The sequence below is a fragment of the Neolamprologus multifasciatus genome, chromosome 18 (assembly GCF_963576455.1).
Source record: "Neolamprologus multifasciatus chromosome 18, fNeoMul1.2, whole genome shotgun sequence".
In the NCBI taxonomy this organism is placed as follows: domain Eukaryota; kingdom Metazoa; phylum Chordata; class Actinopteri; order Cichliformes; family Cichlidae; genus Neolamprologus; species Neolamprologus multifasciatus.
The window spans coordinates 25,074,862-25,100,100 of NC_140456.1; the positions used below are offsets into that span (position 1 = coordinate 25,074,862).

Consider the following 25,239-nt stretch of genomic DNA (forward strand, 5'->3'; position numbering starts at 1 on the left):
TCAAATTGTAAACAATAAAAAAACAAAGAAAATTGAATAATCAACAAAAATCTAAAGATCAAAGAACTAAAACCTCTGTGTCAGCACGCAGGACCATAACTGTTAGCTTTGTTTTGTATTATCTTCGATTATTAGATTAAACATCATAGAGGGGTTTTTGTTTTGTTTTGTTCATATTTAATACATCATTCAAAACATTTTAGGTCATGGCTGGAACACATCTGCAACAAATAACACAAGATACCTGAACTAACCAACATAACACTTATAAGTAAATCAGTACTGGCGGCACTTGTCCAAAAACAAATACTGACTTATATGTTGTAAACATGTAGTAATGAGTGTGGAGTAACTAAATATGGAGTTAGACCAGCTATGAGTGGAGGCATATGTAAAAAGGGCACTGCATGTCAACATGAAATATTTATTTATTATTATTTCAGCTTCACATTACTTCCCTTTGGTTTCCATGACGAACGGAACAAATAACATATTTCTGATGACTTCAACGCGACTGTTAGCATGTACATGTGTGCCTTCGGGTGTGTTTTGTCTTTTTGAGCTTGTGTTTTGCATTGTCAGGACTTTGTGTGTCGCTCAATGCCGCAGTTGAGCTCTCCTAACGCACCCTAGCGAGCGAGCTCACATCACCCCTACTTTACTCTGCTTTCATTGGCTGCCAGTGGAGTTTAGAATTTCTTTTAAAATTCTCAGTTGCGTACGGAGCTAAATGGACACCAGATTACTTATCTCAGCTTCGTGTTAAACACAGTGCTGCTCGCTGTTTTCACTAATATGCTAGTTGGCTCATACAAGACTGAAGACGACGGGGGGTCAGAGCCTTTCATCCTGCGGTACCGAGGCTCTGGAACAGTTTAACACTCCAGCTCAGTTTAACTGATTAACAGTTCAAAACATTTCTTTTAATCAGGCCTTCTGCTGACATCCTTTTCTTATTCAAGTCTTTATTTATTTTTATTGTTTTAATATATTTTCTTTTTACATTAATCATGATTTAAGTGTTGTTAACAGCACGTTGAACTTTTACGTGGCAACACGCGGCTTGCTACTGGATGTAGAATGAGATGAGGAATATTTGAGAAGATGTGGCTCCCATAAGACTGAGGGTGAATGTGGGACAGAGATTTATTCCAAGCATTACAATCATCCAGGCGCAATGATACAAATGCAGCAATTTTCTCTAGCTTAGAAATGTTCCCTGAATGAAAGAAACGGGAGCATGAGATAGATTTTATATGCGAGTCAAGTTCACAAAAAATAAGACAAAATAATACAAAAAGACACCCATTAGGTGTGACTGGCTCGCAGGCCAGAATAAGGTCGGAACAGCTGCAAGAAACACATATGCAACACATCAAATATGCTCCTTGTTTTTCAATGGGACTGATGTGACATCCGTTCAGTTTTTTACTAATTTCAAAGAAGTAAGCAAGAAATTTTGCTGCACATGTTCTATTTGTGGTTTGGGTTGTTTTTTGTAACCAAGAACAAATTGGATTTTTACACATAAATTGGTTCTAACAGAGGTAAATAACAAACGTTAACCACACACGTTGTCTGTATAGCTTAGTATTGGGTTAAATTATATATCTGTTCAGTGCTTTTTACATAAAATGATTTAGATTTTTGATTTAATAACCCTGTAAAACAGTGAGTCCACCAGACCTGCCAACATTGCATGAGTAACACCACGAGGGTTCAATGAATTCTCTCCGTTTTTCCCTTCTTATCTCACCAAAAGACCAAGCTCTGTTGGTGGCAGATCAGTTCGTAGTGACGTTTGACGGTCACTTGTATGAGCTGCCAGGTTCGTGTCCACTGCTCCTGGCCCGAGACGTCGGCCGCGATCCGTCGTTCACGCTGTTGCTCGGCACAGACACGCAGAACCTCCTCCTGATACAAATGAGTAACCACACCATCAGCGTTCAGCGCAACGGGCAGGTATGTGTTACTCTCGACGAATAAAGAGCGTTCAGGCCACGAGGAATAAGACGGGTAAATGCTTGTGTCACAGGTGAGGACCGACTGCAGCGGCGCCGTCAGCCACACGTTTCTCACTGATGATGGAGTGACAGTCAGGAAAGCATCAGACGTGGTGCAGGTGTCCAGTCAGCGTGGGATGTTTGTGTCATGTGACCTGTCGCTTGAATTGTGCAGCTTCACTCTGGATGGATGGTTACATGGTGGGAAAGATTCAGCATGGCCCGTTATAAATATCTGTCTTCATATTCTCAAACATATACACCTTTCTCGCCTGCACAGGTGTGTCCACCGGTCTGTTTGGGACCAACGATAACGACGCAGGAAATGATTTTCCTATGTTTGACGGATCTCAGGCTAAAACCTTGGAGGATTTTCTCTACACCTGGCAGGTAGGATCAGTGAGATTAATCAACACATGGCATCGGTCCAGTTCTCAAAAAGATGTGCAATATGAAATAAAGCCTAGCTTTCAAGGATTTGTAAATCATTTAAACTCTACATTTGATCGAAAATACAACAAAAAGGTTTTAAAGTGAAAAAGGACTGGGTAGGGACTGAATAATCAAGGAATGTTCTCAGGATTAAAATAATCATGAACGGTTATGGTCTTCAGGCCCTCAAGTGAATTCATTAAAAAATATAAACCACTCCGTAGCACATGTTAAAGCTCTGACATTGAAAGAAAAAGCAGACAAATAAGATGCAGAAACTTCACTGGGCATAGCAATATTCTGGGCTTGGGTCCATTTATGTACTAAGATCAGTGGAAAGCTGTTTGCTTGTATGACCGATAAAAATCTATTTTTTGGCAGGGGGCAAATAGAAAGGGACAAAGAACGGCTTGTTAGCGGCACACACTTAAAACTCCAGAATCCATTATAGCATAGGTTTACAAGTGCATGAAGTGGAATGTGTTCCTCTGTCATTTGTTGATGTCAACACCCTGTTAGTGATGAAAGATATAAAAATAAATAAATAAAATCCTCTTTCAACTCTAAGGTTTTACATAAAAACGATTTGGTCCTCAGCAAGTCTTAAAATTATTAAATGTGACTTCAGATGAACAACAACTCTCACATCACTGCGGAGGAATTTTGGCCCTGTTGTCTTTACAACATTGCTTCAGCTCATTGGGTTTGCTGATGCACGGCTCTCTGAAGGACCTGCCACATCATTTCTGTCAGATCGAGATCTGGACTTTGAGTGCGCCATGGGAACACGTCAAATGATGTTTTTCAGTCGTTCCATCAGCGGTTCCATGACCCAGTTGTTGCCAAACTTTAGCTGTCAGACCGATGATCTCATATTTGAGTAGAAAACTTTGGTATACGGAGAAGTTCATGGTCGACTCAGTGACTTAGGCTACGTTCACACTGCAGGTCTTAATGCTCAATTCCGATTTTTTGTCTAATTTGTTTCTGCTGCCTTTCCCGTGCCTTCACTTCCCTGACCATCCTCTTGTGTACATATTGTCCCGCTGTCCTGTGCCGGAACACCCATTCTTCTTCCATGTGTCTTGCTCATGTTCCAGGATCCTTGTTACCAGTTTTTCACCATTTAGTTTTCTGTTAGTGAAAGTCTTTGTCCACTTTTTCCCTTTTATTTTGTATTTTTGCAAAGTTTTGATCAGCCTTAATAAACGGCTCGCTTTTGTTAGGATTAGTCCAAGCATCTGCATTTGGATCTTCTAGAAAACATGACCTGCCTCCCACAGATCATGACACTTTTTTTGAGGGAAGAGGCTTTCTCCTGGCAGTCCTTCCAAATAAGCCACACTTATTCAATCATTTTATAAATGTACTGTCTCGAACTTTAAGATCTTACGTGCCAGGAGTCCGAGATGTAGCTCTTGGGTTTTTAGCAGTTTCTGTGAGCACTCTTGAAGGTCATAGCACTGTGGTAACACACAGCTGAATTCTCCAGAGCAGCAAACTGCCAAAAATCTGCTTTTATAGAGATGCTCACACTCACTAATGATCAGTTAATCTCATGCATTTGATCTGCTAATTAGTCTCTTAATTCCTTTGGAAGCAGTGAGGGTGTCGTTAGACTTTATGCGCAGCGTTAGATTAACAAATGTTAGATTATTTGTGTTGAATAAATAATGACATGCTGTAATAAGTAGAGCAGGGCAATATGACCAAAATATTTATCACGATATACATTTGAAAATGTACGATAAGATATAACTGACGATATAATTGACAATAGACAAAATACTTTACGACTCCACAACTTTATTAGTGCAAAAAAAAACCCATTAACGTATTTTTACTTAAACAAGCAGCTGTTTTTTATGTGCATTAAAGTTATATAAAAATTTAACAGTGCAAATGCAAATTCCTCGCTGACAGTTTACCAAAAGGCATTTCCAGTGGAAACTGGCCGACATGTCCTCGGCATAACCATGTATAATATCCACAAAACTTAAAAAGAGGTTATACACACACAATACGGTGATATTATGTTGAAGCACAGTACGTATCACTCCGCTCCGACAATCCATCAAGCGATGCGGTTTCGTAGCTTAGCAAAGTCGTACTAAAACATTTAGAAGATTTTCGAGCGCCGTGTACATAAAATCGTTTCGAGGTCAGTAAACACAACCAGAATTCATACATAAGGCGCACGGGATTATAAGGGGCACAGTCGATTTTCAGAAAAATCAAAGGATTAATTTAAGTGTGCCGTATTTTCCAAAAAACATGGTAATAACGACGGCCAGCTAGCATGCTCTACCAAAAATAGTGCTTTGTTGTGTATCTGACGGACGAAAGCTAAACCAGTTCCACATCACTGAAATGGCAGCATTTTACAAACCAGTTCTGGTTCATCCGTTTCATTCAACGATCCGCTTTCGCCCTTCTCATTCTCCATCGCCGCCATGTGCGTATGAAAACAAAGGCACCGCGCATGCGCGTTTTACCAACATTCTATCACGATATTTCATTTTGTTGCCCAACATTATACCGGTATTACCGTGAACAGTATCATATTGCCCAGCCCTAGTAATAAGTCCTTTATTGTTGCTCATTTGAGGTTGTATTCACCTGATTGTATTGTAGGACCTGCTTGGAATTGAACCTTCAGAACTGAAAGAGTGTTTACGTCTTACAATGACTTCAAAGTCACTTTAAATCTCAATTGTAAATTTTACCTCAAAGTGCACATTTACTCCCTTACCTCAGATTTCAAAGTGTATATATATTTATTCTTCTTATTCTTACTCTTCCTATATTTCAAAGATTCAAGGAGCTTTATTGTCATTCGCATCGCATGTTAACATGAGGTGGAACGAAATTATTTACACATGGTCCCGGATTTATTGTTGTTCTTTTGCACTGTATGGAACTCGAGCCTCGTCGTCTCCTGTATCTATATAGTGAACTGACAATAAAGTTTACTTTGACTTTGACTGTATGCAACAAACGAGGAATTATGAAAACAGTTTGCGTTCCAAGCGACAGCCATTAATTTCATCTACCAAACATTTGGAAAGTGTTAAAAATGATACACGATAATGTGAAACAGACTCCCGCATAAACATTTTGGGGGGAATGTTTTGCTGGGATCAAATACAGAATGAACATATGTTTATAAAATAAATCAGCGCCAACATTTGATTTGTGGTTTTGGTTCTTGGTGGTTAAATCATTTTCAAATCACTGTGTTCTGCTTTAATTTGTATTTCAGACAACATCCCAATGTTTCCCGAAATCGAGTTTCAATGAAATTGTGAAATCTTGTGTCTACAAATGTTTGCAGAGTTTTTGTCAGCCTCGAGGTTCTCCTTAGCTTTGCCCGCTTGTTTGTGACTTTAGATGAAACCTACATGCATCAAACCTTCTGCGACAGCAGCCGTCAGTCCAGCGAGCTGTGACGCTTTGTTCTCTTCTCCCGATTCTCCCCTCAGCTCTTGTTTCAGGGTGGTGAGTAACAAAAAAACCCACACAGCAGGCATGTCCTGGTGGTTTCTTCACCAGAACATTTTTATTAATATCCCATTTATGTTTGGAAAGCTCGTCGTGAAGGGAAGTTTAAACAGATAAATATGAAATCCTTTCTGTTTTCCCCTTCTCCATCTTTTTTCCCCTTTTTTTTTCTTTTTGGTTGATCACATGTGATTTTTTTCACAAACCTGCATTTGTGTTGTCAGGTGGATCCCAGTCAGTTCATGTCTGTGTGTAAACTCAGCTCATCGAGAGCACCCTGCAGATTAGCATTTGCTTTCGCTCACCTCTGTCAGCAGAACTACATACCCATGGAGGTCCCCGTTCAATGCAGTGAGTTAGGCCACTGAATAAGACATGCATGATTATTCTTGTATTAATGTGTCCGTGTATTTGTGGCAAGTTTTTTCAATTCAGACATGCAAAATGTATATTTTGTATGTAGTTTTAACTTGTTTTGTGTGTGTGTGTGTGTGTGTGTGTGTTTCTGTTTTAGTGAAAGTGTAAAGGAAGGACAAGCTAATGAAGAGCAAAAATGGCCAGTTTCTGACCTCTGTGAGCTGCTATAACGGACAGATTTACTCTTTATACCACTGTTTGTGCCATATTGCCTTCGTACTTTTATGTTGTACTCCACTGTGTAGTCACACATTCTTGTACCTCCTGTGACACTTTTGTCCTGTTTAGACGTGCGTTGATTATCCCATTAATGTGAATGTAAACACATTCACTGTAGCAAGTAGCTTATTAATAACACAATGAAATAAAAACATTTTTTTAAAAGATTTGTGTCAGTGCATCGCGAGGAGGGAGCGACTGAAACCAGCTTTTTATTGAATATCATTCCTTTCAGACTTTGTTTTGTGACCAGGACAATTATTAACACAAAGTCTGGAATTAAAAAGAGTAATTTCTTTCAAAAAATGTGAGGCGTAAGCGATCAGGTCTTGAAACTCAATACACATGAGCAACAGATGTGCTATAATAGTGTAACACCAAGGCTGTGGTTTGTAGTGCAAGCAGTGAAGATGCTGAAGACTCACTTTGGTCCACCACATTTACTAATCTGTACTAAAACTTAGTAAAGCATCCTTGTTTCTTAGTTAACTGGTCTTTTGGAAGATGGGTATGTAGTTGTGTATCTTTGACTTCTGTCTTTGTGTGACACATTCGGCAATCCACACAATGTTCCGACTCTCCTGCTCCTTAAGTTTGATGTAAGAGTAAAATACTCCAAAGTGGAACTGCTGCAGGAAAGCAAGTATGTTCAGCTTCACCTGGAAAAATGATAGATATGTAAGCTGCAAGAATCTACAGTCAGGGCAACCTAACAAGAAAAGTACATACTAATACTAAATTTAAATTAATCACCTGTACTTTCTTAAATATATATATACTTTCAGCAGGTGATTAAAGTGATTTTAAACATGATAGAGTCATCTCTTGGGTTTACAGAGGTCTAAAACATGAAAATATCCAGTGAGCTGCAGTTCTCATAGAAGCTAGAAGTCATGGGACAATGGCCAGACTGCTTTAAACTGATAGGAATGCAACAGTCTGATAACCAAGTTACAACCAAGATGTGCAGAAGAGCATCTTCTAGGAGAGCACATCTGTGAATCTGAATCTGTGCTACTAAAAATTCAAGTAGCTCTGAAGACAAAAGCAGCTCCAACTAGGTGGGGTGTACCTAATAAAGTGGCTGGTGACTGTATATCAGATTTTCATATTTGAAAGTCTGAATGGTCAGCCTGGTTCAAATGTTTTCTACAATGTTGAAAAGTGGGAAAGAAATCCGTGACAGTTCAAAACAAAGCCGTTATTACCTCTTGTTCGAAGAATCGGTCCTCAAGAGTCTTAAAATCTGATCCAGGCTCAGGGTCATCAAAAACCATTTTATAGTCCTGCAGGGAAATTTGAGTTTACACTGACCACATGTCTGACTCAACGTGCAATAACAACTGTGCAGCATCTTAAAGGACATGAGGTCAAACTCACTGGGTAGCAGTCAGCCACAGCCTTGACCTGCTCATGGTCCTCCGCCTGGGCCAGGAGTTTCAGTCCTCCAGGGTAAAGTTTGCCACAGGATGGATACAGCGCACTCCTGTCTGAACTGCTGAGATCCGTCCCAAAGGAGTTCACGGTGATGATGAAGGCCCGCCGGTCCGCCTCAAACTGCAGCACGCATGAAAGCGCACGGCATTTACAGCAAAACAAATCTCAAGTAGTTTGTAAGACTTCAGTTAAACAAACTCATGCATCATAGAAAGCCAGAGTACCTCCAGGACAGGGCACATTACGTCCTTTGTGGCACCGCCCACGCACTTGCAGAAAGAGTGGAAAGACTGCAAATATGCCTGTGCGGTAGAACAAAAGGCACCGAGATCAGCACAAATTTCATGAAAAACAGATCGCGTTCAGACACGGCAGTAAAACTTAAGTGCAGCTGTTAAGCATGTTTATCACAGTAGTATAAACTACATAGCATGTGCACAAATACTATAACACAGGTGTCAAAGCTGAGATAGGTTAGTCATGCCATCTTATGCCATGCTCTGCTCACCTTATACAGTTTGTTTCTCAGGATCTCAGCCTCCATCTCATCCAGGCTGCACTCAGATACAGCATCCTGGAAAAACTGACCTGTGGCGAGAATAAAACAACATAGAAATCCTCAGTATGTTGTAAATATTTTTATAAAGTAGACCTTAAAAATGGAAGCCCACTCCTGACATGAAGAATAATAATATATGGTCAAAACTGTGTTTACTATATCCCTGCTCACACCCATTACTTCATGCTTAGCTTTGGTAAACTATGACTCTGAAATTTTTTAGCACTGACTAATTTTTAGCTGTGCTGAGGGAACAGAGAGCCAGAGAAGTCTAAAATAAAGAAACCAGAAGTAGCTTATTAGGCTTGTTGCTAACTAACAGTCCACAAACTTGCTTGGAAGGTATTATGAACACATTAGGAGGATTTAACAGCAAAGGAGGAAAAAAAGAAAAGAAAACAGAAACGTGCATTGCCTTTTAATGACTAGTGCTAATCTGGCTTTGACATTTGGGTCAACATTTGACATGGGGTGGCTCTAGCTCAGGTGGCAGAGCAGGTCAGCCACTAATCAGAAAGTCGGTGGTTTGATCCCAGGCTGCCTCCTGGCTGCATGCCAAATATCCTTGGGCAAGATACTAACCCCGTGTTTGCCTACTGGTGGTGGTTAGAGGGCCCAGTGGCGCCAGTGTCCGGCAGCCTCGCCTCTGTCAGCTGTGGCTACAATGTAGCTTGCCATCACCAGTGTGTGAATGGGTGAATGACTGAATGTAGTGTAAAGCGCTTTGGGGTCCTTAGGGACTGAGTAAAGCGCTATACAAATGCAGGCCATTTACCATTTGACACCTGAAAAGTTATGCTACAAAAAGTTACCAAAAAAACACCACAGTTGTATTTTCTAAAACACCTAAAGAAAGAAATGACTTTTTAGTTTTACATTTTTATGAGTAAAAATCTTGATTTCTCACTTTGAGAACCTCTAAAAGGACACAAAAAAGTTAAAACCAATTCTAATTTGGGGAGTCATCGAACTATGAAGTGGGCACAGCCTGAACAAGTTGAATCCAAAACACATATTCATCACTGCTTTTGTTGCATTAAGATTACATGAAACTACTGTCACTCCCACCACTACTCCTAATACTTCTACTACAACTAATATAACAACATTATTGTTTCCTTTTGGTGTTATTTGGTTTTTGGAATAGCACTTTAATACTTTGAGTAATAACAATATAACACATTTCAGTGTTATGTTGAGCACTTGCAGTTTCTGACAAACATTACACAGAGCTCCACATAATGCTATGCATTAGAAAATAAAGTTATATCACTGTAATAAACTGATAAAAAGATCCAGTCTGATGAGGTCATGTGAGGCATTTAATACTGTATCTGTACTCAGAAAGGTTCATAATGCTCTAATGACTAAATTAATAGTTTTTGTGTGCAAACCACTTCCAGTAGGATGAGTGAGCAGGACCTGTTTTCTTTTTGCATGCATCAGTGCAAAGTGTTTAAACTAAAGTGTTTTTAGTGACTCATTGATATGTAAGTCAATGATGGTCAGTCACAAGTGTATTAGAGCTAAAAGATCATTAAATATTAATAATATACATCTTTACCGCCATTAGACATTTTAAAAAATAGAGATTACCTAGTGGTGTGTCCACCAGGATGGCTGAGTACAGTTCAGCTGGAGTGCGAGCAATGCCCACGGCTGCCATTTGGTCAAACGCTCCCAGTGGGTGACACCGTGGGAGCAGCTCTGACACATCTTTGTTCTTCAGGGCCCCCGTGATCAGCATCACCACATTGTCGATCATGTAGCTGTAACTATGGCAACACAGAGACCACATGAATTGAATATCCCTTTTACCCTGCATGACAGTTCATGTAAAATGTTTCCTGCTCATCCCATTTTTATAAACCACAAAGAGTGTTGCAAAATGAAGGTTTTCATCGCATAAATTGCACTGAGAGCTCGCCACGTTTGCCACAAGGTCTCCACTGTCTGCGTAAACACTGTCCTCTTTATCTGAAAATCTCAGCAGCAGCTAACCTGCAGGATGCTGTTGAAGTGCATCTGCTTATCCTGTGACACAAGCTATAAATAAAGCACATGCAGTGACTAGGCACACCTTATATAGTCAAGGAAGGTAGACAGGGGTGGCAGGGCGTTAGAGCGCAGGCAGCTGAATTCAGTCACCAGATTCTCCCTCAGCTTGCTGTCCAGCAGCGACACAGTCAAATCGCCCTCAGACGAGGACAGCAGTTTACCATAGTCTGTGCTCTGAAGGTGTAGCTTCATATCTGAGCAGAGGACATGGCAAATCAAATGTTTTATACTCCACTGCTTGTTAGTTTGCCATTTTCGATAGATAGATAGATAGATAGATAGATAGATAGATAGATAGATAGATAGATAGATAGATAGATAGATAGATAGATAGATAGATAGATAGATAGATAGATAGATAGATAGATAGATAAATAAATTGCTTCCAACACCCCCTCACATGTGCATAATATTTTTTAGACTGCAGGTATTGCACATTTGCAATTATGACACGTTACATGTGTGATACAAAAGGCTTACCCTCTAGTGTGTCACACTGGGCCAGATTATGATAATCAGTCTGAGACAGAATCCCAGCTTTCATTCCTCGAACCAAACCCTCCAGGTAGCCGTGATCCACGTTAAAGCTGAGCTCCTCGCACGCTGCCATAATGCCAAATGAGTTATTGAGTGGAACTGCCGCAGTCACAGCGTGATTTTAGCTTTTCTTTATATATACCAGCTTCTGCATAATTCCCTCTCTGACTAACGTTCATGCTGTTATTTTTCCTTCCTCTTTGACAGCAAGAAATTCCATGGCTAAAAGTGTTTGCTGTCTCAGCTCCTGCTTTTAGTACATTCACTCTGACTCGTGTGTATTCACCCACTCAGTTTGAACCACTGTGTAGCAGGAATTTCAAAAATGAAATGAAATAAAGAACCTGATCGGGTGTTGTTGTTGTTTTTTGCTCTGTTCACACAGCACGGGTGAAAAAAGTTAAAAAAAAAAAAAAATTAAAAAAAAAGCTAAACAAGCACTGAGTAAAAAGTCCGCTTCACTGCTCTTCTGTTCTAAATAGTTCAAAATACACACTAGACTAATGACAACTAGTGATGACATCTGCATTGTTTTCATAGATCATTTTTGCTGATGTCAGCATTGTTAATATGGAAATGTAATGTGATTGTGAAATCATATAAAAATGTTTTAAAGAGCTCAAAACAAAGAGAGTGCATATGTCTCCCAATAATATATCTTAATTTGTATGACCTCGACCTTTGACCTACGACCTTGAAGCATTACATACTAAAATGGTGTATTTTAATATCTTTATCCGTATGATTGGAGCAGGATTTCCTGAAATTTTTGGCTTCTGTAAGCTGTAAAAACTCACTGCTTTTTACACACAGAGAAAAATCGAGATTCATCAGGCTAAGCAAGTATTTCTCCTGACGTGGTCTTCTGCTGCTGTAGAAGACGCTCTTCTGCATACATTGATTCAACGAAGCTTATTGCTTTTGCCTTCCTGTCAACTCAGAGAAGTCCAGTTTTTCTCGTCTGACCTCTGGCATTTCTTCTTTAATCTTTTTTAACCTTTCTTAATCCTTTTTCTTCTATGTAAACTAGAGATGGTTATACAGAATAATCTCAGTAGATCGTTTCTGAAATAGTTTCTGAAATAGTTTCTGAAATACTCAGACCAGCCTGTCTGGCACCAGCAACCTTGCCACATCTTAAATTATGTTTCTTCCCCATTCTGATACTCAGTTTAAAACGCAGCAGGTCCTTTTGACCATGTCTATCTCAGTTTGTAATAAAAACCTGGAATTTTCTTTTCGCCATACCAATTATGCCCACATAGCATAATTGGTATGGCCCGGATCTGGCCCACACAATGTGCTTACACATGGCCCACATACCGCAAAGAATGATGGCTCTTTGGTGGCCCAGATCTGGTTTGCCAGTGGTGGCCCACACATGGGCCAGCACAAGGCCAGTTGCAGACACACTGGTGGTCCTGTGCTGGCCCAGAACAGTTTCAGTTCTGCCCCCAGATGTCAGCCTAATGTGTACCTTAATCAAGCCATGTAATATTAACATGTGCCAGAACATACTAGTGCAAAAGTAACATGATGTGACTCTGTTAAGTCAGTGAATGGACTGATATTATGCTTTTATGCTCTCCCGGATTACTCAAGTTTCTATACAACATGCCACATTCACCCACTTTCTCTAAACTGAGTGCTTCCTAACTACATTCACACTCTTGACATGCAGACTGGAGGAGCCAGGGATAAACCGCTAACCTTCTGATTAGTAGGTGACCCGCTCTACCTCCTGAGCTACAGCCACCCACTGGTAAACATGAGTAAACCCTCACTAGGTTTTGGATAAAGTGTACACTCGCAAACCTGTCAAACCTGCATTTGAATCATTGGCTACCATAGCAGTATAGTATTGCAAAATGGCATTTGACCTTCTAACTAAAATAGGAAAATAGGAACATAAATATTGCCATCATTGCCAGACCTGGCCCACATCTGGTTGACGTACACTCTGCCATGACACCAGTCAGTCAGAAGTGCCAGCTTGATGCCGGATCCGGGCCAGACCTGTTTTCTATGAGCCTGGGCTGCATACACCAAACCACAATCGAGCCAGATATGGTGTGCCATCACATAAACTGGGCCATCTACACCAGACCTGGCCCATATCTGGATGACATACGTCTTATCGTATGTCATCCAGAGTGAGAATGTGTGTGTGAATGGGTGGATGACTGAATGTAGTGTAAGGCGCTTTGGGGTCCTTAGGGACTAAATAAAGCGCTATACAAATACAGGCCATTTACCATTTTACCATTTATCATGCCAGAAGTCAGCCAGCAGTGGGAACTTTTGGAGCTATAAAAGATCTTCTTCTATCTTCTGTTGTTAGGGTTAGGGCTAACTGTTAGGCCTTTTTCTGTAACACTGGCTCTTTCCTGTCTTAAACTCCTTCATGCTCATGGACATAATGGACATATAAGGATCTCCATGAAAGGGATAATCATTCATAACATAACTACTACTGACAAATGGCGTTCAGTTTGCCCATTTGCCATTTTTCAAAGCAGAAGCAGACAGTGTCCCAGACAAGATAATATATTATGTGGACCACACATTTCCTGGATAGGATTTATAACCACTTTCCTTTGGAATTTACACAGAAGCATGTGTCTCTGTGCATCTCCTCGGGATACGGAGCTGAGCCTCCAAAAGAAGGTCTAATATTTATTATCTTTCTGCTATTCACATTATTGTCCTGGAAAACCTCAAAATGCTGTTTAACTACGAGAGAGTAGTCGGCCTGCAGTAACCTATTCTTTGCTCTCTTGTTTTTAATCCTGTGTACCACATTTACTCTAAAATCAACATTAAAGTAGCAAATCATTAAAAATGTTTTTTTTAGTATCTTAATAGGTTCCACATGGGCAAATGCAAGGAGAATTTAGGCTTACAGTGTATTTATTCAATAGCAAAAATATAAACTCCTTAATCCACAAGAGGCAGGCAAGTCCAAACATATATATCTGATTTTCAAGGCGTGGGGTACATAAGTAAATGCCATTTGGTCCTCATTAAGTCTAAAAGCAACAACACATTTATGTTCCAAAGTAAATTTACTTGCAGGTATCCCCAGCAGCAAGATATTCAAAAGCAGCAAAAATGTGGGAAATACCCATAATGCAACACACAGTTAATATCAGATTGTCTACATACATGAAAAAGCACGTCACCCATCTCTTTTTATGCATACATATGCTGTTTTAAGATATTGTAAGACTGTGCAAAGATTTCTGTGAGTATTTTTTTTCATACTTTTTGCCGCTGAAGACAGAAGAACTCTTGAATAAATACAAACAAATGTAAACAAATGCCTCACATAATATCACAAGCATTTTTTGAAATGCTTCGATTTTATTTTGAAGTTTAATCTCTTAACTGCATTTGTGCAGACAAACCCACAGAGCAGATGTGAGTCTTTCCGTACTCTTTTGTCAACCACAATATATGTTCAGGCGTTGTGATGTGTTTGCGTGCATGTTCATGCATGTGCGTGCTCCATCTAGGTCCTCTTTAAGCAGAGGGGGTTCATCCTCCAGCAGTGACAGATGGTGTTGAAGAGTCGACAGCGGCAGGAGGCGCAGGGGTCGCAGCACAGCAGGTGAGGGGAGCAGCTTTCCATCAAGCGTCCGCAGCGACGCGCCGGAGTTACGAGGTTCGACTTGTGCTTCTAAAGCAATTCCAACAGAGACAGAATATGTGGAAAAAGCACGAGTCAGTGGAAGAAGTGGAAAAGTCATTTAAATACATGTGAACTATTTGACCCCCGACTCATGGCAGCTCTACAAAGCGTTTTAGTGTTGTTCTGGTTTTACAGCCATTAACTTCACTGTTATCACTAAACTATTTTTTTTCAGCCTTTTGGCAAAAGCTTCAACAGTTTGTTTTGTTGTTGTTTTTTAAATTTAGGCACAAGTCCTGTTTACTCTTTTAAGAAAAATCTCACTCACTGAAACACGTTTTGTTGCGAGAGTTCTGACAGGGACTATAAGAGGGAGTCAAATTCATGCTACATCACAGGACAACACATACAGTGCACTTGATCTAAAGTGGGCCAGACCACTTAAGATGGAAATTCACCTTTCTAATAATATGATAACATTTAATTACACATTTATTCTTTCCTGAATTTAGGCCCTTAAGTTTGACACCCATGAACTAGAAAGATCGAGCGTATTTCTTGCATAGTTGCTTTTCTTCTGTGATCTTCTCACATACAAGGTCTTAAATAATCAGACCTCATCTTATCCTAAAGACCTCATAGTACTGTATGTGTCAATTCAATTCAATTCAATTTTATTTATATAGCGCCAAATCACAACAAAAGTCGCCTCAAGGCGCTTCATAGATACAGAGAAAAACCCAACAATCATATGACCCCCTATGAGCAAGCACTTTGGCGACAGTGGGAAGGAAAAACTCCCTTTTAACAGGAAGAAACCTCCGGCAGAACCAGGCTCAGGGAGGGGCGGCCATCTGCTGCGACCGGTTGGGGTGAGAGAAGGAAGACAGGATAAAAGACATGCTGTGGAAGAGAGACAGAGGTTAATAACAGATATGATTCAATGCAGAGAGGTCTGTTAATACATAGTGAGCGAGAAAGGTGACTGGAAAGGAAAAACTCAATGCATCATGGGAATCCTCGGCAGCCTAAGTCTATTGCAGCATAACTAAGGGAGGATTCAGGGTCACCTGGTCCAGCCCTAACTATATGCTTTAGCAAAAAGTTTTAATCCTAATCTTAAAAGTAGAGATAGTGTCTGTCTCCTGAATCCAAACTGGAAGCTGGTTCCACAGAAGAGGGGCCTGAAAACTGAAGGCTCTCCCTCCCATTCTACTTTTAAATACTCTAGGAACAACAAGTAGGCCTGCAGAGTGAGAGCGAAGTGCTCTAATAGGGTGATATGGTACTACAAGGTCATTAAGATAAGATGGGGCCTGATTATTTAAGACCTTGTATGTGAGGAGCAGGATTTTGAATTCAATTCTGGATTTAACAGGAAGCCAATGAAGGGAAGCCAAAACAGGAGAAATATGCTCTCTCTTTCTAGTCCCTGTCAGGACTCTTGCTGCAGCATTTTGGATTAGCTGAAGGCTTTTCAGGGAGTTTTTTGGACATCCTGATACTAATGAATTACAGTCATCCAGCCTGGAAGTAATAAATGCATGAACTAGTTTTTCAGCGTCACTCTGAGACAGGAGACAGGATATTTCTAACTTTAGAGAAGAAAGAAAGCAGTCTTACATATTTGTTTAATATGTGCGTTGAAGGACATATCCTGGTCAAATGACTCCAAGGTTCCTCACAACCTTCCTGGAGGCCAAGGTAATGACATCCAGAGTAAGAATCTGGTTAGATACCATATTTCTAAGATTTTCAGGGCCGAGTACAATAACCTCAGTTTTTTCTGAATTAAGAAGCAGAAAGTTAGCGGCCATCCAGGTCTTTATGTCTTTAAGACATTCCTGCAGTTTAACTAAATGATGTGTGTTATCTGGCTTCATAGATGTCATCTACATAGCAGTGAAAATGTATGCTATGTCTTCTAATGATGCTGCCTAGGGGAAGCATGTATAGTGTAAACAGAATTGGTCCTAGCACTGAACCCTGTGGAACTCCATAATTAACCTCAGTGTGTGAAGAGGACTCTCCATTTACATGTACAAATTGGAGTCTATTAGATAGATATGATACAAACCACTGCAGCGCAGTACCTGTAATACCTACAGCATGTTCTAATTGCTTTAATAGGATATTATGGTCAACAGTATCGAACGCTGCACTGAGGTCTAGCAGGACAAGTACAGAGATGAGTCCACTGTCAGAGGCCATAAGAAGATCATTTGTAACCTTCACTAAAGCTGTTTCTGTGCTGTGATGAGCTCTGAAACCTGACTGAAACTCTTCAAAGAAGCCATTCCTCTGCAGATGATCTGTTAGCTGTTTGATAACTACTCTTTCAAGGATTTTTGATATGAAAGGAAGGTTGGAGATTGGCCTATAATTAGCTAAGACTGCTGGGTCTAGCTCATGGTCCTGAGTCTGACGACTCAGTGTTTTGTGTTTCCTTATAATATTCTATGTTCTTGTTTATTCTGATTATGTCTTTTGTTAAGGTTTGCCATTTGTTAGGTTTCTGTTCTGTGCCTGCCTGCTCCCACTTCTCTGTGTTCCCTCTGTCTGTCCATGGTGTCACAGTGTCTACTCGTGAATCTGTCTGTTAAGTTCAGTGTCTTGTCTGGTTCTCTGTGTCTGTGAGTTTCCTGTTTTATTCTGAAGGTCTGTGTCTCATGTGAGTGTTCTCAGCCTGATGTCTGTGTCTCGTCAGCCCTGATTTCTCCCAGGTGTGTTCCCCTCCTGTGTCCCATCCCATGATTACTCCTGTGAGTATTTAAGTCCTGTGTGTTCTCCTGCCTGTTGCTGGTTTGTCTATGTGGTTTCACTGCATCTGTCTACGTCTCCCTGCGATTCCGTTTGTGTCTCTAGGTTTCAGGTTTGTTTTATTCTTAGTTTTCCCAGTTTAGGATTTCATAGTAGGTTTCAAGGTTTCAGGTTTTTTGTTTTGTTTTCCCAGTTTAGGCTTTGTCAGTTCTGTTCTCGCCACCCTCGCCTTTTGTTGTATGTCATCCTCCTCAATAAAAGCCCACTCACATCAGTAGTGCCTGCATCTTGGGTCCTTTAATAATTCCCACACGGTTTGCCCTGCTAACCATGACAGTATGTTTACTGTTGCTTTACTGATGGTTCCTAGGATATTTAAAAGCAAGGGAGGGTGAGCCTTTATCTCCAAGACTCCTCTTCTATGAACCAGCTCCCAGTTTGTGGAGACAGACACTGTCTCTACTTTGAAGATTAGAGTAAGCGCTTTCCTTTTTGATAAAGCTTATAGTTATGGCTGGATCAGGTCACCGTAAATCCTCACTTAGTTATGCTACAAAAGGTCTAGACTGCTGGAGGCTCCCATGATGCACTATGCGCTTCTTCTTGATTCACCTTGTTTCACTCACTATATGTTTATACACCAGTCTGCATTTAATGATTTGTTATTATTAATCTCTGGCTCTTATCCACAGTGCCATCCGCTACAAATAATTTCTCATGCTGTAATTCATACATAAGTGTCCTCTTTCAACAGTTTTCTTAATATCGGGTCCTTTACATACCTGATTTATAATTATGTGGCACAAAAAACTGTGAAAGTCATGTGACTCAGTCTGAGTCTTATAAGACAAAAAGCAGTTGTAAAAAAAAAAAAACTAATGCAGGTTCATACACTTTCCACAATTGCCAGAGGAAAGCTGTTGAACTGTCCACCCTTTTCTCCAGCCTCTTACCCCACCCGAAAAAAACCCAGTTTTATCCGTCCATAAAACCACACATTTTTTTCCAGTTCATTTAAACCAAGTAGAAATAAGACTTCTGAGCCCTCGTTACGCTACATCAACAACGTGGTATTCCTGACGGGTAGGTCCAAAAAATAATGTCCACTTCTTCCACTAAACTGCGCTTTTTGTGGTCGTCTAATTAATCTAGAAAAATTTCAAAACAGACGATGAAAGCAGGACTTAAACTTCAAGTTGACATCTGGGATAAGCTCAACGCAGGAATTTATTAAGAATGAATCAAAACTTTTGTGTTAATGAACGTAAATGTGACACGTGCAAGTCATTTGGTTCTCCGTTTCTTTTTCATCTGGTTTGGAACTCCACGAACACAAACGTATTTAATCAACTGGTAAATTTCATCTGAGTTTCCTGATCTTTCTCTCATCATCCTCTTACACAGACACTTCCTCCTCTGCCTTTCTTGTTGCCATCAATTGTTGGTGTCAGTCTCTATCTCACCCGTGAGCTAACTTTCATGCTAAAACACAGTCTCAAGAGCTAAAACAGCTAAAAGTTAAAGAGCTCCTTCCTTGTTAGGCTGATGTGAAAACACTGATCTGAGCACATTTCAAACTTTGCATAGATAATTGTTCGGTTTCACTGGAGGTTTTCTGCATGGGGTTTTTAAAAGATAGCTTGAAGATTGATTTGTTTGTATTGTTTTAACAAAATGGTTTCAAGAAATATGTCTTAGCAATATAAAAAACTATAACAAGTGAGTTCACGACACTGAGAATTTAGCTCAGAGGGCAGGATTAAGGTCACACTGAATTTCTATCATCACTGTTAAATTATTGTGATGTGCTACGTTTTCATTGATGGGAAATTTGATCCTTGTGGAAAACTGGGTTGTGTTGCTGTCACCACATTTTGCTGCGTGTCACATTTGTTCACTGTTGTCTGGCGTAAAAAACCATAAAAAAAATTGCCTAACAAACTGAAAAAGGCATTTTCAGGAACATCTTTACAAAGACTAAGGGCATGTCACTGAAACATGTCAGCAACTACCTCTGAATACTTTTAAAAGGAGAAATTTTACACAGCGTTACTACTAAATCGGTGAGTTTATGACAAATAGAGTCGACAGTAAAAACTTACGGGAGTGACACTTTGGCGTGGTGGAGAAATCTTTTGCCTTGCAAACAGCCGTCTATTCTTCGCTTGGCTCCAAACTGGGAATGGAAATAAAAGCAGAGTCAAAAGATCAATTCAGTGTTTCAACAATGCAGCCCCTTGTGCACAATACATGATTAAAAATTGTAAATATGTACAGTAGTGAATATTTTAAGACTCTATAAATTAGAGATTATGAAATAAGGAAACCAGGATCTCCTCTTGGAGTGAGTGTCTGGGCACCAGCCATGATTAACCAACAGCGAGAGCAGAGTTGAAGCCACACAGTACAGGGAGGGGTTAAAGCTGACAGCTGGCAAAGTCAGAGAACTTGGAGCACGGGCTTGTTTTACAGTAATTGGGGTCCAGAGCAGGAAATTTATGCGATATGCATATTTTTCCTCAAATCAAGCCAAAGCAAACCCAGCTTTACTGACTAGAAAATGTGGGCATCGTTTTTTGTGGGGGGCTTTAAAAACAATAATACGTTTTATTCAATTGTATTATAGTCTGTGCTCGCATGGCTGCAAGAAAAGAAAGGTTATTTTTGCTAATGTTTTTTTATATGCATCATTAAGTAAATACTAAAAAGGTTTTCTCAAAGTCTGCTCATTTGTTGTCTTTGAGATCTCCATCATCTTTTCTTTCTGGATCATCCTATAGTGTAGTAGGAGGAAAGATTTATGACTGATCAGCTGAACATCTACAACTCCTTTTTCTCAGCAGGGGAGTTTCTGTCAATCGTGACTGATTTTTTCTTCTTGGCCGTGAAGCAAAAGAACATTTTTACACATTTAGAGCTAAATCATTTATTTTGCTTTATACTTGTAAGAATTCCAGTCAAAACAGCACAGCAGGTTTCTTTTCTTCCCCCAAATTATTTTGCCATGCCAAGCCTACAAATGGACATAAAGAGATGTTTGCTTCAAAGCGTGTTGGTATGTGATATGCATCCAAGACTCCAAGACACTGAGGTGTTTTGTTTTGGGGTTGTTTTTCACAGACAGAAATGGCAGAGAAGATAGCCAACGTTCCACTGGAAATCAGAATTATTTGACTCTACATCTCCTCTCCGCCAGCCTGGACATTCTTTTGATCATAATCGAAACAACGTTTTCAAACCACTCACCTCACATACTGGCACCAGCAACACACTCACCCTCCCATACTGGATGCTGCACAAGTTCAACAAATCAAAAAGCCTCCCTTTTGGCTATGACTTCTTTCCTTCTGCCCCGTGACTGATAGCTGCGGCACCTTTTCTTACCATCAAGCACAACACAGATATAGTCTAAACATCTGGTCAAAAAAAAAAAATCGCCCCAACGTGTTGTGCTGGATGGTAAGAAAAGGTGCAGCACAACACCTTTGGGCGATTTTCTTTTTTTGACCAGATGTTTAGACTATATCGGCCACATTTGTGGAAAACGCCCTTTCTTGTGTCTCCTGCTGTTCCCGAGGTTCTTGTGAGCACCCTGATCTTATCTTTATTTTACTATGCTATCTGAAATTGTCTTGTCCCCCATCAATCTTCTGCAGGAAAATATGATGAACTCTCATCTCCCATGTCCTCTCTGTGCTTACATTTGAAATGTTTCCCTCACTCCTGCTTTCTCATGAAAATCAGATGGTTGGTTTTCCGTGTAGCTCAATCATATTTAGCTCACTTTTCCAGCCTCTTTTAAATGTTAATAGAGCAATTGGCTGCTAAAGCCAAGTGTTTTCCCCCACTTGATTATAAGATATCCACACAGTGAGTGATCACATTTGTAACTGTGGATTAGACTGTATGTCAAAAGGTGATGCTGTGTTGGTGTAACATCTGTCATATTGCTGTTTAAAAGCAAGAATTCTAAATCCAGCTGTAAAAACTTTCAACTGTACCACAATCATTTTGAGGTTAAGGGCCCTAAATATGCATTTTTCTATTAACAGTACATGCAAACAGGAAACTTTCAGCTGCTCCAAATGGAAATACAAATTTTTAACATTTGATTTGGCAGAGACTTCACACCAGACCTTCCTCACATAGTCATTCATCTGGGCTTGAGACCAACACAGGGAGTACACAAGCTGAAAAGGCTGCATATGCATCACCTCGCATGCGAGGTGATGCATATGCAGATGATTAACTTATGCATGTTAACACATTTCCCTATTTTGATTCTGCAGAATCAAAATATAGTCTAGTTAACCCCTAGACTATGAGACCACAATGCATAATGCACACAAACACTGAGGTTGAACTCGTTACATGCTACCAGCATACACAGGCACTCCAGAGCTGTTTCTCAAGGAAAAGGGTTAGCGTTAAACCATCTACTGTTGCAAATGATTATTGGAACCATTAATCATCATTTTTATATGTGTGAATATTCAGCCCATTTTCCAGTGTTCCAGCTGCAAACTCTTATCATGCTGGAACATCAGAGGGAAGAAATACTGTCTTTAAAAATAAATAAATAGCTATGATTTAAATGTGCCTCTGGTGTTTGGTATCTGGTTTTCCCCAGAAAATCATCAGAATTGTTTTGTTCTAAGAAAAAATGTGAAGGGTGTTCTACTCCTTTCACATCACCAGAGCAAACTGGCTCTTAAAGGCATTGTACACTGTAAAAAAAAAATCCTAATATAAAGGTATTTTACTGTGTATTTTACAGTTTTGTACTGTTCTTCTAGAATATCATTAAATTTACACCAATAGACTGTGATTTCACATTTCAAATGTAAATTAACATAAAGATGGCAGACTTAGACAAACCTGCTGGACATTGTTTGTCATTTAATGCCCAAAGCTCAGAATTCATCTCAGATCATTCCATCTTTATTTTAATTTGGTTGCAATGCTTTTTTAAATTTGAAAACACAATGATACATTTACAAAATGTGACAAATATGTGACATATACCTCCCACCCCCCCATAACGATTGTAAACCAACGCTATGCATTAACAATGCTAAATTAAATCCTGCTGTTATCAAAGCTTTAGCGTGTGGGCTGCCTGGACTGGGAGTTCGTTAAGTTTTACTATTTTCGGGTCGTAAAGAAGATCTCTCCTCTCAGATGGATTTAGTTATGTAATTATTTATTTAATTATTGTTGTTTTTCTTAATGAATAACGCATAGAATAACGCATCTGTTTATAATAAGTGCTCAGTCCTCAGACACACAGACCCACATCACTCTGTGTCAGCTACATTATCTATCCAGCACTGTAAGCAGCGGTATTTTCGGTGAGGCTCCAGCCCTTACGACACTTTTTTAATAATAATAATCATAAATAAATAAAAACTACATCAAATCAGGTCTGTGCTCATCGATCCTTACCTGTCACATTCTCCCTTTTCCGCACATCCTTCTTGGTGTCCTCTGCCCAGGACAGCGGCAAGGCAAGCAGGAAGAAGCACAACAAGTGTTTGCCGGTGATCTTCCTCATGATGATGATGAGATCTGTTGATGACAATGGTGCAAAACAACAACAACAACAAAAACAATCAGTCTAACGTTTAGAAGATAAATAGCGGACTTTAGGGGGCTAAAGGAGGAGAAATCTGTGAGTGACGTACGCCTTGGCTGGTTGGTTCCCTCAGGTTTCTCTCTGGCTGTGAAAGAGGAGGTGGACTGCGAACGAGGACTGAAACACGCACTCGCGACGTGATGGGCTCGAGGCACAGCAGAAGCTGGTTGAAGACCAGTCAGTCTACACTGAGGAATTGCTAAATTGAAAAAGACAGGGTCGGATTTATTGGTCTTGTGGAGCCCCAAAGCAAAACAAACCCAATTTTGCAATCTGCGCTTATGTAACTCTTGTGAAACTGCACAAATGTAACAACTGACCATGAAAAATGAGAGGAAAGGATTTCTTGGAGTGTTCGGGAATGTAAAAAGATCCTATTCTACAAGGAACAGATGTACAGTATAAGGTCAATTATCAGCCCTTTAACCTTGTCCTCACTGCTTTCCTTGCTTGTGAATGCTTGTGAAAAGAAAACCAAGTTTTAAAAATACAATTCGTTTTTTATTTTTGAGTGAATTTTATGTCAGTGAAAGCTGACAAATCCCAATTCTCTAGCTATTTTAACACATTTATTGTGTTTTTATTCAGTATAACAGAAACCTTTTCTTTTTAAATGCTAATTAAAAAAATATTTGTGCCTTAGAGGACAACTTTGGACTGCAAATTCTGCGGTTGTATTATAGCCTCACTCCCTCCTGCACAGCTGCTTTGTGTGCATCTGCTGGCCTGCATTCAAACAGAAGCCTAACCGGTGGGTGGACTCAGGGTCCTTACATCAATGGGGTGAAATTGTTGCATTTACAATACTCTGGGTGGATGGGAATTGCTGGATTATGTGAACATAAATATATATATATGTATACATATTTTGGCTCCCCATCACAGAGAGTGCTCCCTGCATCTGTGGTTTTCACTGGAAACAGTGGAATATGTATTTTAGTGTATGCCGTGCCACCTCAGTATGGTTTCCTCATGTGCTCTTTGTTAAAAGTGGTGATATTCCATTAGAGAAACCTGGAAATTATATTAAAGAATGGTCTAGATTTTCTTTTTCTTCCAACGGAGCCCCTGCTTTGCTGTTGGCATTGCAAAAATATTCACTAAACATTAGCATCTGCATGGCAAGAACAACAGCTTTTCTTTTTTTTAAACCACATTGATGCTGGATTTCAAACGTGCTCTGTGGGCCCCAGATCCTGTGGTTTTTATGTGTTACTGTTAGTTTGTGGTAAGTGGAGGATTTTTATTTTATTTATTTTTTAATTTTATTATTTTTTCATGTTTGTACGAGTGGAATAAAAACTGACAAGAACTTCATAGAGGCCCTGCTTTTGTACCTAATCCCTTGGCCCAGAGACAACCTGTGTCAAAAACAATTTTTGAAACATCTTTGAGATTAAGTCGTGCTTTCTGGGAACATATTTCTAAATAGTTTTGCTTAATCAAATTACCTGAAGATAACACAGCAAACCAGGAGCATGGTGGGCTTCCAAAATACAAAAACTCATTGTCTTGGGATCTTTTGGCAAAATATGCCATGTATAGTAACTTAGAGGCACATTAGGATTTACTCAAATAATAAAAAGAGTGTGGGAACATAAACACGGCTCAGCAGCGGCCCACCTCATTGGGATTCTCACATAAAACCTTAGAATCCAACTCATATCTGAACTGCTGAAAGAAAAAATATACCCATATATCAGAAGTCAGAAAGATTGAAAACCTCCCCAGTACAGCTGGTCTGTGTCTCATGTATACAATAAAAAGAGTCTTTCTGTCCCATCACGTTGACAAATAGCTTTAAGATTAAGATTAAGATCGATCGAGGCCTGTTTTTATTATGATATATGATATGATATGTGATACCAGAACGTTTTTGAGTCATTTGTGATGAAAGTGGTTCAACTGTATAGAGTCAGTCATTTACAAATGGGAGTAATCACAGGGGGAAAGTGAAATTACTCCTTTTTTTGTATTTCTCATATGTTTCACTTGTCTTGTTTTTCTTGTGGAGCGTGTGCCAAGTTTTTGATTCTACAAACAGATGTAG

General features: G+C 39.8%; 3 protein-coding genes across 5 annotated transcripts in view; 1 reads left to right on the plus strand and 2 right to left on the minus strand.

Annotated features, from left to right (window-relative positions):
• apoltp (apolipoprotein lipid transfer particle homolog) overlaps positions 1-6,737 on the plus strand; it is a 48,693-nt gene extending 41,956 nt beyond the window's left edge. For 2 of the 3 annotated variants that reach the window (XM_085140413.1, XM_085140415.1), the window contains exons 69-73: positions 1,763-1,962; positions 2,036-2,204; positions 2,284-2,393; positions 5,826-5,933; positions 6,161-6,737. In XM_085140413.1, coding sequence (XP_084996539.1) covers positions 1,763-1,962; positions 2,036-2,204; positions 2,284-2,393; positions 5,826-5,933; positions 6,161-6,304 — 731 coding nt within the window. In that variant the 3' untranslated portion in view covers positions 6,305-6,737. The remainder of the gene's footprint in view (positions 1-1,762; positions 1,963-2,035; positions 2,205-2,283; positions 2,394-5,825; positions 5,934-6,160) is intronic. The other variant, XM_085140414.1, reaches the window with a different exon arrangement.
• Positions 6,419-13,942, minus strand: LOC146498056 (V-type proton ATPase subunit d 1-like). Its single transcript, XM_085140416.1, has 8 exons — positions 11,107-13,942; positions 10,649-10,820; positions 10,165-10,343; positions 8,518-8,597; positions 8,234-8,311; positions 7,953-8,129; positions 7,781-7,858; positions 6,419-7,231 (listed from the first exon to the last, which is right to left on the minus strand). The coding sequence occupies exons 1-8, from the start codon at positions 11,234-11,236 to the stop codon at positions 7,058-7,060; spliced, it is 1,068 nt and encodes a 355-aa protein (XP_084996542.1). The 5' UTR covers positions 11,237-13,942; the 3' UTR covers positions 6,419-7,057.
• A 113-nt stretch (positions 13,943-14,055) lies between these two features.
• asip2b (agouti signaling protein, nonagouti homolog (mouse) 2b) lies at positions 14,056-23,346 on the minus strand. The gene is made up of 4 exons (XM_085140418.1): positions 23,239-23,346; positions 23,000-23,122; positions 19,657-19,730; positions 14,056-14,842 (listed from the first exon to the last, which is right to left on the minus strand). The coding sequence occupies exons 2-4, from the start codon at positions 23,106-23,108 to the stop codon at positions 14,675-14,677; spliced, it is 351 nt and encodes a 116-aa protein (XP_084996544.1). The 5' UTR covers positions 23,109-23,122; positions 23,239-23,346; the 3' UTR covers positions 14,056-14,674.
• Between the last annotated feature and the right edge of the window lie 1,893 nt (positions 23,347-25,239).